We start from the raw sequence: 16,013 nt of genomic DNA, 5'->3' as shown, positions 1-16,013 counted from the left end.
TGGTATTTCTAGACCTACAGAGTCATGCCTCCCTGGTCTCTCGATGTTCAGACAGCTAGTAGAGACCGCGGCAAGGAAATTGCCTGTAGATCAGAGGCGGAAGACATGAATCCCTTATCCAGTCTTCCTGTAAATTCTTCTTTGATCCGACGCACCGGAAAACCATGTGTCTACTAGACAACGAGACTGTGGAACTTGGGTGAGAGCGTGTTGGTCTTGTCAAGAACCCCAACTTGTTCCGAAGTTCATCCATCTTCCCACCCCAAACCTTGTGAGCCTTCTTTTTTTTCTCTTTCTCCATTATAATGCCGACAATTTCGAACCCCACATTTTGCCTAACAAGATGTTTTGCAGCTTGAGTTGAGGTGGTGTTCCTAATTACCCGAAACTCCGACATTGAATGTACCCGAGGTTCTTGGCTCTTCACTCCAGAACCTCCAACTTCACAATGGCTCCGTCGTCCGTAAGCACCGACTTTTGATGGTGAACAAACTTTAGGTTCTTACTGGATGATCTGCGTCCGACCAGCCTACCCTTTGCAGGCGTCATGCCGGCGATCTTCTCGTTTGCAGTCCCGCCATTGATGGAAATGACTTGGCCCCCCCTCCTCCACAAATCGACGTGGATAAACTCCGGCGGGATGAGGCTAAGAGCATGCATGCATGACATGACCTCACCCAAGGTGAGCATGGACGGGTCGAATTAGGGTCATTGATTGGCACTGTGAGTACTATAAGAGCGCATGAGGTCAATTCACTTCCACAGAGTAGTCAACCCTTGGAGACGGGCTATCGCATCATAAATATTTCAGCTGAATCGCGATGAAGTTCAGCGTCCACACTCTCGTCCTCTTGGCTGGGGGAGCTGCCGCGGCAGCCACTCTTCCCAGGGATTTATCCTCGAAATCACCATCGGCTCTTGCAGAAACCACCATATTTACGCCTCCCTCGGACTATAACATTCCTCGTACACTGTACGCCCGCAACGAACAGCTCCCCAACGGCGATCTCCTGGCGACATGGGAGAATTACTCTCCCGAGCCACCACTCGTGTACTTCCCCATCTACCGCTCCAAAGATCTGGGAAAGACATGGTCGGAGGTTTCCAAGGTCCAGGATACGGCCAACGGCCTTGGGCTGCGCTATCAGCCCTTCTTGTACTATCTCCCTGAGCGCGTAGGCTCGTTCAAGAAGGGTACGCTACTGTTGGCGGGCAATAGTATACCCACCGATCTCTCGACGACACAGCTGGATCTTTATGCTTCGCAGGACGACGGGGCGAGTTGGAAGTTTGTGAGCCACATTGCCTCTGGAGGGGAGGCACTTCCAAATAACGGGCTGACGCCCGTCTGGGAGCCCTTTTTGTTTGCTCAGTGAGTGTCCCGAATCTACCTCCTCGGGGGGGCGCGATCTCGGAGAGTGGGACCTACAGCAAGCTGACACGCATCTCTTCATGGCTCGCTAGTAAGGGCAAGTTGATCTGCTACTACTCGGATCAACGGGATAATGCCACCTACGGACAGAAACTCGTTCACCAAGTCTCGACGGATCTGAAGTCGTGGGGACCCGTCGTTGATGATGTGTAAGATTTCCCATTCATACAGATTTTCCGCCTGCGAAATGATCACCATCAGATTAACTAACATAATTCGGTGTACCAAGTGCGTACCCCACATACACTGATCGACCGGGGATGCCTATTGTGACCAAGGTACGTCGAGTTTACTTGCACCTTTCATGACCCCTCAGACCAGGGCATCTATCTGAGCAGACTCGCAAACTAAACCCCACTGCAATTAGCTTCCCAACGGGGAATACATCTACATCTATGAATACGGCTCCTTCTTCAACACATCCGACTACTCTTTCCCAATCTACTACCGGCTTTCCTCCGACCCGGAATCGTTCGCCGCCGCCGAACACCACAAATTGGTCGTCTCCAGCGGCACTCAGCCAACTTCTTCGCCGTATGTGGTGTGGACTCCATATGGTGGTCGACACGGAACTATCATTGCCAGCTCCGGGACCCAGGGTACTTTGTTCATCAACAAGAATCTAGGCCGGGGTGAGTGGACGGAGATTCAATCTCCAGAGCCGCACAGCTATACCCGATCCTTGCGAATTCTCTCAGAAGGCAAGGGAAGGTATTTGCTCGTGAACGGGGCTGGAGTCTTGAGTGGATCTGCCAACAAGGTGACTGTGACGGTCATGGATTTGGAGAAGTATCTATAGATCGATTGAATCTGGGCCGATGGGGGTGGCCAAGTCATATCTGCAAAGTAGGGTACATAGACCAAATAGTTGGAATTAATTGGTGCTGAATTCCCATGACGTCCCACTGACAGGCCTTTGAAATCAGCCCCGACGGGACTTGAAGAATGGTAACATTCAGATCATAGTCTATAAGGTCCCGATTCGTAACATCAGTACGGTCGGGCTCGTTCTGTTCTCTTGTTGGAATGCTGAAGGGTTGAACTAGCATTCCACTGCGTGCTGCACCATGTGTAGTACGACGAAGCGTTTCAATTGATCATTGCCCCCCGCGACCCTGCTACCCATTCCATCTTTCAATTCTCGCTTGTTCTGGTGTCGAGGGCTGGAGAGCAGGCTGCCCTGGAATGCAGGATAGCTCCTTGCGTTTTCGCGGTGCTTCCAAACAAGTACTCACGTAGGTGCATTTATGGCCTTGTCGGAAAATTTGCCCAACTTCTAAGGTCTGAGCTGCAAAGGTCTGATGTATGCAGAGTGAGTGGGAGTGACAGCCAACTCGAGATGTCTTTTTTGGGAATAGCATGTTGCAGGCCAAAAAAAAAAAACCACAGCGGGATCTCGCAAGAGATGGTCTATGTATACAAAATATTGACATTTTGACCCAAATTGACTCTATCTCACACCAACTCAACTCAAAAGTGTCTCAAAGTCGGCAATGCGAGTCGCTGTACTCTCGGCCCTCTTTTTGCCAGTCTCCCGGAATGCCGTAAGCATGAGGTGTCTCTTACGCTCTTGGATGTCGAGAACACGCTCTTCAATGCTGTTCTCCATCACGAGACGCCAGACAGTAGTCTCACGTTTCTGACCGAGGCGATAAACACGGTCTACGGCCTGGTCTTCAATGGCGGGTGCCCACCAGCTATCTGCAAGAATGACCTGGTTTGCCGCTACAAGGTTGAGACCAACGCTGCAGACACTGAGGCTAGCAAGAAGGACGGTGTATTTCGGGTTGTGTGTGAAAGCATTGATCGAATTGTCGCGTTTAACCGATGGCATTTTGCCGTCAATACGTACGAATTCGATCCCTCGTTGTTGAAGGTGCGGCTCAATGATATCCAGAAAAGAGGTCCATTGGCTGAAGAGCACGGTCTTGGTACCGGGGGCTTGGCCATGCGCAGTCAGGACTTTCATCAGTGCCTCAATCTTGCTACTTGGGTTTTCTGGGTCAGCAACGGCCGTCTCGGCATCTTCACCCATTTCTACTGCAGGAGAGACGAGGCCAGTCGTGTCTTTGATATCTGCACGGCAGAGCGGACATTTATGCTGTCGCTCAATGACTTGCTCGATGCACCCACGGCAAAAGGCGTGTGCACAGGCCGTAATCACTGGATTCTCGAGGTTATCGAGACAAATCGCACACGCTTCTTGACTCTCGATCTGGATTTGCAGCATATCCTGAAGGGCCTTCATGTTCTCTGGTGTGAGGGGAAGGACTTTCCATTTTTCAAGATCTCCCATGAGCTTGTCAATGCGTTTCTTGCACAGAGCCCAGTGATTGCAGACTTGACGAAGACGAAGAATGACCTCCAATAATGTGGAGTAGCTGCCTTCCTTGTCTTTGAATTCGAGTAGAGCGCCTTTGGCCTCGTTCCTGGACATACGTTAGCACCAATCATCACCACAAGAGATTTATGCGTACTGAACACTTACTGGAATGCATTGTATTTTTCCAGCTCATGGGCATGGAATTTCACCCGCAGCACACGCGATGTCATTTCGGGTAGTCGCAAATTGATGAAATTCATATCTTTCCTGCGACGCAAGCAGATGGTGCCCATCAAGGCCTCGAGAAGCAAGCGGGCCTCCGGCTCTCCATTCGCCAGCGGTCGAATCAGAATACTGTTGAATACGCTGAGATCTTCCATACCGCCCGACAAATGTAAAAAGCGAACTTGAGAGTAAAGATCCTTGAGGGTGTTGATAATCGGGGTGCCAGTCAATGTCCAACGAGAGTCCGCTCGCAAGGCTGTGGCGGCGAGTGAACCCTTGGAGCGAGGGTTACGGATAGTATGACCTTCGTCCAGTACAACGCGTCGCCAATGCAGAGAGAATATTCCTGTTTTGGCGGGTGTCTTCGTATTGGGCTCGAATTCCATGGCAAGCGCCCCATAGCTGGAGATCACCACGTCATATTCGGCAAGTCTAGCTTTTTCCTTCTTGCCTGATCCGTGGTAGATGAGAACTTTTGGCGCAGACGCGCTATGAGTGTGGTCCTGGATCTGGTTTCGCCAGTTGCTCATGACTCCCACGGGAGCGAGGATGAGAGTCGTCTTGCTGGAAGCTGGGGTTCGTGGTGAAGGATTGGCCATGATCAAAGATATTATTTGGATCGTTTTTCCAAGACCCATATCGTCGGCGAGAATGCCGCCGCTTGCCAGTGGTGGCTCTTTATCAGTGGAATAATTCGTTGCAATATTGGTAAATCGGGATCCATCACGTTTCCACAGCTGGACGATGGCGTCCGAGCCTGGCGCTGGCAGAGAAGGAGATTCTTTGCTGATCATCCATGCAAGTCCCTGCCTTTGATAGGGCAGTAGCTCGGTCGATAGGCCTGGCGGGCAAGGGGCCATGGGCATCTTCTCCAGATCGGCCTCTTTCTGACCGAAGGATTCAACCACCTTGCTAATATCACGGGGATTGTAGGAGATGGCTTCGTCGAGAAGCTGTTCAATACTCTGACTTTCAGCAAGTCCCGTGGGGGTGGACAAGTTCACAAACGCAGCGTTATCATTCAGTTGCCACTGCTGAGCGGCTTTTCCAAGCGCCATAGCTCGAGCATTTTTCTCAGACTGTTTGATTTTCTGAGCGCGCTGCGTCTCTTGTTCCTTTTGCTCTCGTTGGACTTGGTTAAACTCTTTCACGGGTAGCTTGTCATTCTGCATCCGCTGCTTGAGGTCCTCTCGCCGCGCTGGATCATTAGTTCCAAAGAGTCGAAGCTGCACTGGGCACTCAAATTGCCCTTTATGACCCGTAAAAACCCCCTCCACAGAGAGATCGTGCGAGTCCTACCAGAGGTCAGCCGCCTGGCACAGCCCAGAGAAAGACCTGAAGGGGGCCCTACGCACCATGTAGGGAGCCAGTTTTGCAGCCATGCCTCGTGGGATGTGCCCAATCTGAGCACCCATCACGTTGTCCACACGGATGGCATTGCGATCGTACTGATTATTGGGCTCCCTTTTAAGAACAACATGCTCACCCAGAGTGGCCACTCCTCTGTAGAAGCGAACTCCTACGATCTTTCCATCGATCTTGCCTATCCACTTTAGTCAGTTTCTTCCTTCCTTGAACACGACAATGGAGAGTTCTCCGTTGGAGAGCAATACGATTGACGTACCATACAGAATCGATCCGGACTCCGAAGATTCATCTATGCCTTGGGTTGACTGCACGAGATCCTCGGCGCCAGCGTCATCCTCATCCTCGCCGGCAACTTGCGTGAGAGGAATGTAATTCTCGCTCTCAAGATCAATATACTCGGCCGGCTGCCCAAATCTCTGACCTGCGATGACTGATAGTCCATTGACTTCATCAGTACGACTTGCCTTGGGTGTCGGGCCGTCGTCAAGAGTATGACCATTCGTATCCGGCTTCACCGTTTCGGCTTTACGTTTCGTTGAGGAGCGAGGCATTTTGCGAATGCTTGCCAGCAATGATTCGAGACGTATGGCTAAACTACACAGAGTTCATCCGGGGGACTGTACAATGCTCAGCTGGCAATGAGAATAACGAAAGCTACAGGATCAATATGAGACTATGTTCCCTTAGCATAACTCCAATGGAAGACACTTGGGTGCACGCGAGCCGTCGTCGACTCTCTACCAATGAGAAGGACGGAACCCCGATGACGGCATCCGCCGATGGAACGCTGTGTCAACTTGTGAAGAATCGGGAAAAGTCGCCAAGAAACACGAAAAGTCGCGCCAGACACGCGTTCACGTGATGATCATTCGTCTGATTGAGAATGACGTCAGTCGTCTGCTTTCCTCTATCGCAACTGGCCCGCGCTAGAGTGTTGGTTGAAAGGCGCGAGCAGATGAATCCAAGGCATTACCGGCTCACCAGACTAATCTCATTAATCATTTTCTCATCATGTAGGTATCCCAGCAATAAATATCGTGCCTGCTGGAGGTTTTTTGTAGGTCACACCCACCAGTCTGTAGTATAGTGCTGCAAACCTCAATCTATATATGGCTGGACACACTTCAATGAGGATGGATGCGCCAAGTTGAACTTCACCCATGCCCTCCTCGAGACATAAGCCAGCTTGGGCAGTCTGCTTTTGAATCATTGATGTTATGATCAAAATCGATCGGGCTCCTTCCAGTTGATCGGACGACGGGACCTGTGCAGTCGGATGGAGAGAGCCTTCCATGTTGGTTTTTCGTAAATCAGCTGGTACCTATGGGTAGGGGAGTGAAGATATACTCTGAAATTGAATCCATCAATTATACGCTGCTCTAAAGACATAAGATGAGACCAGCCCGCTGAAGTGGTGCCGCTTCGCACCTGGACCTGGATCCAATGGAATTGAGGCGCTGCAGATACTATAAGGGCACTATTTCAGGCCTCGGCGAATGGCTACGTGACACCTTAGCCCTTCCTCACCTGTGAGCTGGAATAACATCAGGCTGTTTCCATCTTCAGTGCCGAAAACGAATGTGCACTACCAGGTTAGTATCTACCTTCATAAGGCGGATATATCTCCGATCAAATATGCCCAATTTCCATCACCTTACCTTACCATCGTCCACTATTCCCTGGGAGTGGACACCTGTAGTAATCACGTCATGGCCCGAAACATGACCACCACCTAACAGATCGGAATTCCTGCTTGGAAGTGATATGTCGGTCCGCCACCGGGGCAGATCGATCGTGATATATATTCCAACTCGTGCCCAGCAACAAAGGGCTCAAAGGACTAGCTATCCATAGATCTTTTACTCAAAGCTGCAAGTACTTTGATTGACTCACAAGACGGGATAGGTGGTTGATCTACGTACTACTCAAATCTGAATCGACGAAATTCGATCTATCAATCGGTATTCTCACGGCGTTCAAACCAACAAGTCACTTCCGAGACGAGCGCAACCCTGACCGCTTTCTATCCTCAATTCTGTCACTTGTTGAACCAACGCGACGACTCGGAAGCTTTGAGTGTTCAGGAAGTACAATTTCATACTTGCATTACCCCAGCGCTTGATTTATTCGCATGGACGACCTCCACCTGGGTTCCTACAAAAATGTTGTGCAAACACATCAAGCCCAACTAGACGCTTTCCTGCAACAAGGTGTCTACCAACCGGTATTCATCTACCATGTCGTGGTTTTCAATCTTCTGCCTCTTATCGGCCTGATGATTCCGCGCCGCGGAGCCACTCGACACGTTCGCCCTGGACTATTCGCACTGAGCGTGGCTATCGCAGCAGAGGTCCTCACCCGCCGCAGAGCCTTGTTGGGGGGTCATGGATATATGATTGGTCTGATGACGGCCTGGTGGCTCCTGTGGAGTACTGCGCTCTTCGTATTTATTGACGTCGAGAACGACCTGCAACGTATTGAGCGCGGTTCCACGGCGGCGCATTCAATCCAAGATGGACCTGACCGTCAGATTTTCTCGTCGCAGGGTGTCTTGACTGACACCCCACCAGAGGCTTTCAAGCTGGGCACTAGTGCCTCCCAAGCAAACGGACAATCCGTATTGACTCGGATCAACCAGTCTGGTCACGAGACCTTTCACTGGCAGTCTTACCCTCGCAAGTTGACGCATCGCTTTGAATGGTGTGCTGGACTTCTCTTCAATCTTCGTGGCCCTGAATGGAACTGGCGTCAACCTTACCTTGGTCCCTTGCCCCGCTCCGTTCACAACCAATTACATGAAGGATTCCAGGTCCGCGGGTTTCGTGTTCAGGACGACGCGACATACAAGAGCGCCAAGCAATGCCTGCGTGCTGCTTTTTCGCAATTTCTCCTGGCGTACATGCTATTAGACTGTCTCAAGGTTGTCATGATGCGCGACGTCTACTTCCGGGGCTTGGTGACGGACCACATACCGCCTCCGTTCCCATTCTCGTATGTTGCGGCCTATCCGCTGCTCGTGCGCTTCTATCGATGTTTTGTCAGCTGTATGGGTGTCTTTGTTGCGCTCAATTTCGTGACCGCGCTCAACCCTCTTGTCTTCCTGGGCTTGTCGACGGCTTTTCCAAACGCTGCCCGGAAGTTGACAGGAGCACCCCTTGGAGCCTCTTGGCTATACGCGGATGCATTTGGATCATTCTTCCCCTCCGTTCTGGACCATGGACTTGCGGGATGCTGGGGCCGATGGTGGCACCAGCTCTTCCGCTTCGGCTTCATCACATCTGCACGCTTCATCCTGTCATGCCTACCTGAGAGATGGTCTGCTAGTCATCGGGTCAAGCAAATTACCTACGTGCTGGTTGCATTTACGATTAGTGGACTTGTCCATGCCGCGGGTAGTCTCTCACAACTTGGTGATACGCATCCCATGTCGGGGCCATTTTTGTTCTTTTTCGGTCAAGGGATCGCCATGATCTTCGAGCAGATTTTCAAGACAGTCATCTTTCCAAAGGTCTCATCTAGAAAGGTCTCTCGCCCACTACGTCGCACTGCCAATGTAGTCTTCGTCTTTAGCTGGCTGCTCTATTCAGGAGCTTTCATTGCTGACGATTTCGCCCGCGGTGGTCTATGGCTGATGGAACCCATTCCAATCAGCCCGCTTCGTGGTCTAGGGCTTGCCTTTGATAAAGGCTGGTGGTGCTGGGATAGCCCGTGGTTTGGCTACTGGAGTGATGGCACATATTGGGGCAGTGGCATTCGCCTTCTCTGACTTGGGAGAAAGGCCTGCCGGTGCATGTAGATCTAGAGCTATTCCGGCACAAGCACTCCGGCCATAGAGTGGTATAAAATTTTTGGTATCTAGAAGAGCGAACATGTGATGGCTTTCACATCGTATTGACCATTATCCCTCCATCGCAACATCTTCATCCTCATCCCCGTCATCATCATCTGTGTCGGGATCAAGGTTCAGTGTAGGCAACTCGTCGTCACTGTCGTCGACCGGTAGCGGTGCGCTCTCGGCAACTTGTGCGTTTGCTTGAGGCGGTGCCGGCCGGGAGACAGCCGGAACCTGTTTCGGCACCATTGTCGCTGCGACCGTCGATGGCTGGAAGACTGGGACGCTGGCCGGTGTTTCGTCTTCGTCGAGACGGGCCTTCTTGATCTGTGTAGGCTTCTGACCCGAAGTAGACAGAGACTGCGAGCCAGATGTAGTTTCCTCAAAGTATGTGCGCTTGTGTACTGGAGCCGTGGAAGATTCGATCGATGGCGTCCGGACAGTCGACTGGGCTGGGTCAGTCATGAAACTGGTCGACTGAGGATGAGCGACCATCGGCCGGTCCGAAAGCTCCTCGGCCTCCTCATCCTCTTCCATCTCGGCGAATGCATCAAGCTCTGGCGCAGTCATCAGAACGGGCATCCGGGGACGAACGAGAGCCTCAACTTCCATCTGTTCCGGGTAGCCTCGAACCAAGAATGGAATCAGACTGGAACCGGCCCCCCGACCCTTTGCCGTGGGGATGGGATTCAGAACACTCGCCAACATGGCATCTTTGTTGGAGGTCAGAATAATTGTGCGATCAATCTCTGCGCGAACAGAGGGGGTGAGTAGCTGCGGCGCAATGCCTACCAGGGCATCACGAAGAAGCGCGGATGCAGCGTCTCGAAGACGAGGGAATTGCGGGCCTGCTTTCAATTGCTGCTTCTTTCGAAGTTCTGGGTCTAAGAATGAATCCGCATTTGCTGTTCCCGTACCACCCTTATTCTTTGTCTTGGATTCACCTTGTGATTTCCCAGATGCGCTTGCATCTTCGAACTGGGGAAGCAAATCATTGCAGCACACCCGAAGTACAGTCGCAAGGGAAGTGACCGTTTGCTTCGTCATTGCGGGTCCATGAATTTGGATCACAGACGAGAGCAACTCGTATGACGCGGTGCGAACATCTCTGGAGTAATGCTCACTCTTAAAAATCCAGGACACTTGATCCACAAGATTCTGGGAGATGGAAGCTGTGCTACTCTCTAGCAGACTGACGACGTTCCCGAGGAGATCCATGCAGGCAATGTGGATACGGGGTAGCTCAACCCACAGCATTTCTCTTTCGTCTCGGCTGATCTGAGGATTGAATTGAGAACTGCTCTGAGAAGCTTCAGAGCCCGATGGAACCGTCACAGATGCCAGTCTCGACGTCAGATCCAGAATAGAGCCGAGAGGAATGGGGACAGCCGCGGCCGACGGCATCGAAATGAGTTGAGACAGAATACGAAGAAGGGTAATCAGCCTGTCGGTTCCAGAATGTATGCCGGACCAGCTCTGGAATCCCAAGGCGTCAGAGCTTGGGTCTCCTGCTTCTTCGCTATAACTTTGCTTGGTGTGGACCACAGTTGGATCCACCGATTCCCACTGCTCTGCAACAGCTCGGAAGACATGATCAGTTGCTCTATGAGCAGATAAAAGGGTGGCCTTGCAAGCTTCAATCCACTCCGCGCCCGACTTGTCCTTAGGCGCGCATCGGTAAAGGGACGCGAACACCTGCACCGCCACTTCTTGAACCGGGGCTGGATAAAAGTTCGGCGCGGAAGAGCTCAGAATTTCCGCAAGTAGAGACGACAGTTGGGTTCCAAATGGACGGAAAATAGTTGGATGCCGGGGAATCAGCTCGAGAATGGCATGTAGTGCAAGTTCCATGAAAGGGCTGTTGGGCTTGGGCTTGCGAACAGACCCTGATGTTGTCTTGACAAGGGTCGAGACCAAGTTTAGGACCGCTGTCACAAATCCGGGAAGGTGTGGGGTCGTGATCTCGCGAACAAGTGTCGGGTACTGGTATGTGAGGTGAAAAATGCGAGTCAAGGTAATGATGCACATCTTCCGTGTAGACAGCGGGTCAGGTTTCTAGACAGGGGACAGAGTCAGCTCGCCATGCTGAGCAACCATAACACTAGATGCTTCATGAGGGGCGCGACATTCATACCGCAAGGATGCCAACCAACCCACGGACGATGGGTTCATACCCACGTAGGATTTCCCATTGACCAGCTTCAACGGTAGCTTTCACGAGAACAACGGCAGTCCAGCGTCCTTCAACGGTGCGGTCTTGCAGCAGACTCGCCAGGCGGGTCTTCAATTTGTGGATTTGGACGGCATGGTCTGAGTCCCCCTTGCCCGGTTTCTGGGCCTGCGGTGCCGAGAGAAGCTCAGAGCAATCGCTCAACGAAGCGGCGAGGAATGCAGTGATAGAGGGCAGCTGGTCAACCGGAGTTGTTGTCAAGCGGTGCGTTACAGCACGTAAAATCGTGGACGACATTAGCACGGAGTCTGAAGAGTTCTCAGACCCTCGGCGAGATCAATTGGTAAAGGCTTTGGGCGCGCGTAAGATGCAAGAATCAGAGCCGTTGGGAAAGAAATGCGCAGGATGGTCTTTTTTTTTCTCTAATTTCGCGCCAATTTTTCCCTTTCGGGAACACCGTACCAGGCAACGAGCTTGGGCCACATGATGCCGCGGTAAAATACTCCATTACGGTTATTGCAATACGTAAACCCTCTCCGATGTTGATCATCTCGGGGTTCAACAAGGTGCGTCGGCTTGCGCATGCCTCACAATCTTCAACCTTTCACTTCCCTTGCGCCTCCTCAGCGATTCCAGAAAAGCAATGGCGGTATGGCTTCCCAAATTTGGAGAATCCTACGATGTTCCTCAGCCCAAGCGGCCATAACCGGGCTCAGTATGTGCTGACACGAGCGATCTAGGGAGGTAACGGCGACAAGGGACAGCGATACATCACGTCCTTGGACCAGGCGCGAGCCCAAGGCAGATGGGATGAAGTGCCAGAACTCGTACGGAAGATAACCAAGCATGCGCCCAGCCGCACTTGTGAGTCCTCACTGTTTCCGCAGCATGTCATGCGATAGAACTGACAGATATTGTGGGATTTTAAGGTGCTATCCAGACCGCGACGGCTGAGTCTCAAATTGTGGCCTATCTCCAGCAGCAATCATCCGCCGAGAGGGTGCCGACGCCAGGACTGACAGAATTGATCCCTGCTTTACTCACGACAATAGAGAAAAATGATGGTACTGCCGAGGAGATTCTACAGGCACAGGTTTGCCTGGGGTGGATTCATTGGATCTCGAGCGAGCCGGCGCTGGCTGTCGGGCAGTTGCCCCAGGATTTTGCCAAGTGTCTGGAAGAAATGGCCGGTGCAGGCCAAAGCCCATCTCCATGGACGGAGATCTGCCTGGTGAGGGGCTGCTATATCAAGGGTATGGAAGTCATATCTGCATCAGCCCAGGGCCTAGATTCGCTGACTTCTGTCTAGGTACTGCACAAGTTGCGGTCACCGGAATGGACGAGACCTTGGAGACATTTGCGTCCCTGACGACTTGGCTCAGCAATGGAAAGCTGAGTACAAGCAATCCTCAATTTCAAAGCTGGGCGGAGACTTTGTTGTCGAAGGGTGCAATCATGGCGAGTGATGAAACTCGAGCAAACTCCCCAGATTCAGACCCAAGACAAGTGGAAATCGCACTTCGACTGTTCCGGCTGTGGGCTGCCCTTCCCGCTGTCAAGCAAGGATTAACCTCTTCGAAGCCATCCCATCTTGATGCGCCTGCCCCGCACCCCCGGTCCGTTGTGTGGAAGGCATACTATGGTCTTCTCACAACTGTCCTTCAGGACGGTCTTCCATATACAGCGCCGCATGAAGGCACGGAGAGACTTCAGTTGGCGAGCGAGTTGAGGCGCATCGAGTTCATATGTGAGAACAGTGTCATCCGCGACGCCAAATTCCCAACTGCTAGCTCGGATAACTCCGAAATCGAAGCTTGGGTGGAAAAAGTCATCGGCAATTGGGAAATCCTTTGTGGGCCTCACTGGCAGGACCATGACCTCGGAGAAGGAGGACAGGTTGGCGTGGGACGACACGTCTTAGACGTAGGTGCTTGAACAGCACGTACTTTGGGCCTTGCTGATACTTTTTTCAAATCACAGATTCTCTATCGTGCAGCATCGAAGACATATCACTCTCATCTGATTCTGCGTCGCTTATTCCATGTCCATTCGGCGCTCGCGGACTTCGAGCTTGCTCTCCAGGCTCTGGAGTCATACATCGAGATTGTCACTGGTGCCATGGAAAGGGCTGAAAAAGGGGCCGAGTACGGGGAATTGGAGAATCCAGAAACATTTCTGCAGACGCTTTGTGAAGGAGTGGTCATGCTAAGTTGTCTTGGTTCATTCGACGAAGCCGAGAAAGCCAAGAATTTGACAGAGCTGATAAGGTCTCATCTCGAGAAGCATGGATCCGGTATCACACAGGAGCCGTCGGATGGGACATTGCTCCTGACCGACGGTAGTCGCTTGTCTCGAACATCTACGATCGCTCCGGCTGTCCTGGCCTCAGCCTACCGGGCGGTGGGGATTGGACTTGCCAACTGGGCGAGCTTCACACCCCAAAATGAAACGCGAGATGAGATTCGCAGCGAAGCGGTGGACTATTTGATGAAGAGCGCATCTCCATCGCTGGGGAAGTCTATGAATTATGCTACGCTTTACACTTTGTCCCTTGTACTCGCAGAGAACCGCGATCTGGACACTGCGATCGAATACGTCAAATCTGCGTTGACTTCCCATGGATGTTCTGAGACCACGGAAGACTTTTCAAGAGAGCGCGACCTCGTCCCCATGTGGCATTTGCTTGCTCTTCTTCTCAGTGCTAAGAATGAGTTTGAAATTGCGGAGCGTTCTTGTCAAGCAGCGTTTGATCAATTCCCCCTCGATACATTCGGAAAGAGTCATTGGGATCGAGTCTCAGACAAGCGCACGTCGAGGCCCGACTCCAATTCAAATGATCGTGGAGGTATTCTCGGTCGACCGCTTGTTGGTCGGCTTCAGGGTCGTGAGAAAGAACGGATCCTCCAACTCCGCGTGACTCAGCTTTCCTTCGTCGAGGTCATGGAGGGGCCTGAAGCAGCTGTTAACCAAAGCGGCCAACTATTGCAACTGTTCGCTACTCTGTTCGGCGATCTCAATCTTGATAGCGAGGACACCAAGCCCAAGGCCGACCAACTGGTCCCACCGAAAAGCTCCGCAGGCACGACAAGGAGTTTCCGGGGCAGCATCTTCAGTCGCCATCGCGGATCTCATGTAACAGATCGTCGTGTTGACCCATTGGCCGTCTCTGGGTCCGCGGTTCCACCAGTGCCCCCCATTCCGAACGGCATCGCAGGGGCAGGAGATGCTCCAGTTATTCAAGTAACTCAAGACGAGCGTGATGGCCGTCGAAGTCCATCCATTCTCGGAAGATCCGACTCGCATAAAGTCAAAAAGCGCGCCAGCAGTCTGCTCAGGCATGAGAGACCGCGCACGGAAGAGCCGCCATTGCCCAGTGGACCGTCACCCGCGGACGCAGGGAATTTCGCCGTCTTGACACCCCACTCGCCTGAGAAGGCATCGCATGCCGCAGGAAACGGACAGCCTCTTCACTCAGATGTCCGTGGTATGCAAGACCGACAAGAACGAGCTCGAGCTGCCCATGATGGTAATCAACCATTTAATGACGTGCGGCTCCCCCGGCCTCACCGGTTTGATTCCCCTACTCTCGCGACCATGAAGTTCTCGCTCGCCCAGTCTCAAAAGCATGCTCTTGGACTACTCGCTCAGATATGGCTCGTCATTGCGGGTATGTACCGCCGCGCTGCGCTATTTGACGACGCCCGAGAAGCCTGCCAAGAGGCTTTCAAACAAGCGTCGCGGGTGGAAATACTGACGGCGTCAATTGAATCATCCGCCAAATCCCTTAGCAGGCGCGGTTGGGATTACGCCAAAAGCTCGGACGAGTTGGTCGCAGATGTTCTGACCGAACAAGGGCTCCTGTCCCAGAGTCAGTCGAATCCACATCGGGCAATGAAGGTCTTTGAAGAAGCCCTCCTGCGGTGTCCAGACCACCCCACGGCCACCATCGCGCTCGCCAACCTGCTTCTGGATGTTTGGGACCAGAAGCTGCCATTAGAGCCTTCCAATGCTGACGTCGATCTGACGCTCTCGCGTCTATCTCTACTGTCTAATTTGCCGAAGCCTAAAATCGCGAACGCCATTTCAATTGACGAGTTAATGAAGTCTGAATCTGAGTCTCAACCGACGAGGGAGACTTCCTCGTCGCCGCATAATGTTGACCCCAAGCATTTACATCGCCTAGCAGCACGAGACCGCGCTTACGGTCTGCTTTCATCGCTAACGAAGCTCGGTAGCTCCTGGGATAATTCCGACGCCTGGTTCGCTTTGTCACGAGCTTACGAAGCTGGCCAGCAAACTGATAAACTGAAAGATGTCTTGTGGTGGTGCATTGAGCTTGAGGATCGGCGTCCTATCAGGCACTGGTCCAACATCAGCTCGGGACTTTATGTTCTCTAAAGATCCAGAAATTTTTCGAGATAGCCGCTGATCTCCACATATTCTTGTACCTATTTGCGACCCTTTTTCGTCCTGCATGTGCCGTGGTGGTTGTGGTTCTGCGCTCTCTTCTTCCTTCTTTCTCATCCGAGATACCATTTCAGTTCCTATTGACCACGAGCTTCATGCACGCATGCTGAGGTCGTATACACGAAATTTGAAGATAATAGATAATCAAAGTCTCTGAACCACTGAATCGTGGAGTTACTGCAAGGTCGACTATATG

The 16,013-nt window shown here is 52.1% G+C and overlaps 5 protein-coding genes across 5 annotated transcripts; 3 read left to right on the top strand and 2 right to left on the bottom strand.

Annotated features, from left to right (window-relative positions):
- Positions 1–821: 821 nt before the first annotated feature.
- Positions 822–2,231, top strand: POX_a00656 (uncharacterized protein; the record flags this gene model as incomplete). Its single annotated transcript, XM_050109595.1, has 4 exons — positions 822–1,372; positions 1,465–1,581; positions 1,662–1,710; positions 1,800–2,231. 4 exons carry the CDS (start codon positions 822–824, stop codon positions 2,229–2,231), a joined length of 1,149 nt encoding a protein of 382 aa, XP_049973363.1.
- A 666-nt stretch (positions 2,232–2,897) lies between these two features.
- POX_a00655 (uncharacterized protein) lies at positions 2,898–5,899 on the bottom strand (the record flags this gene model as incomplete). Its single annotated transcript, XM_050109594.1, has 4 exons — positions 2,898–3,861; positions 3,921–5,275; positions 5,336–5,523; positions 5,605–5,899. 4 exons carry the CDS (start codon positions 5,897–5,899, stop codon positions 2,898–2,900), a joined length of 2,802 nt encoding a protein of 933 aa, XP_049973362.1.
- A 1,580-nt stretch (positions 5,900–7,479) lies between these two features.
- POX_a00654 (uncharacterized protein) lies at positions 7,480–9,114 on the top strand (the record flags this gene model as incomplete). The annotated part of the gene is made up of 1 exon (XM_050109593.1): positions 7,480–9,114. One exon carries the CDS (start codon positions 7,480–7,482, stop codon positions 9,112–9,114), a length of 1,635 nt encoding a protein of 544 aa, XP_049973361.1.
- Positions 9,115–9,246: 132 nt separating this feature from the next.
- Positions 9,247–11,647, bottom strand: POX_a00653 (uncharacterized protein; the record flags this gene model as incomplete). Its single annotated transcript, XM_050109592.1, has 2 exons — positions 9,247–11,235; positions 11,315–11,647. 2 exons carry the CDS (start codon positions 11,645–11,647, stop codon positions 9,247–9,249), a joined length of 2,322 nt encoding a protein of 773 aa, XP_049973360.1.
- Positions 11,648–11,993: 346 nt separating this feature from the next.
- On the top strand, positions 11,994–15,748 carry POX_a00652 (uncharacterized protein; the record flags this gene model as incomplete). Its single annotated transcript, XM_050109591.1, has 5 exons — positions 11,994–11,999; positions 12,091–12,214; positions 12,280–12,603; positions 12,660–13,273; positions 13,331–15,748. 5 exons carry the CDS (start codon positions 11,994–11,996, stop codon positions 15,746–15,748), a joined length of 3,486 nt encoding a protein of 1,161 aa, XP_049973359.1.
- Between the last annotated feature and the right edge of the window lie 265 nt (positions 15,749–16,013).

The sequence above is a fragment of the Penicillium oxalicum genome, chromosome I, assembly GCF_001723175.1.
Source record: "Penicillium oxalicum strain HP7-1 chromosome I, whole genome shotgun sequence".
Classification (NCBI taxonomy): Eukaryota; Fungi; Ascomycota; class Eurotiomycetes; order Eurotiales; family Aspergillaceae; genus Penicillium; species Penicillium oxalicum.
This window is presented reverse-complemented; position numbering and strand designations above follow the sequence as displayed.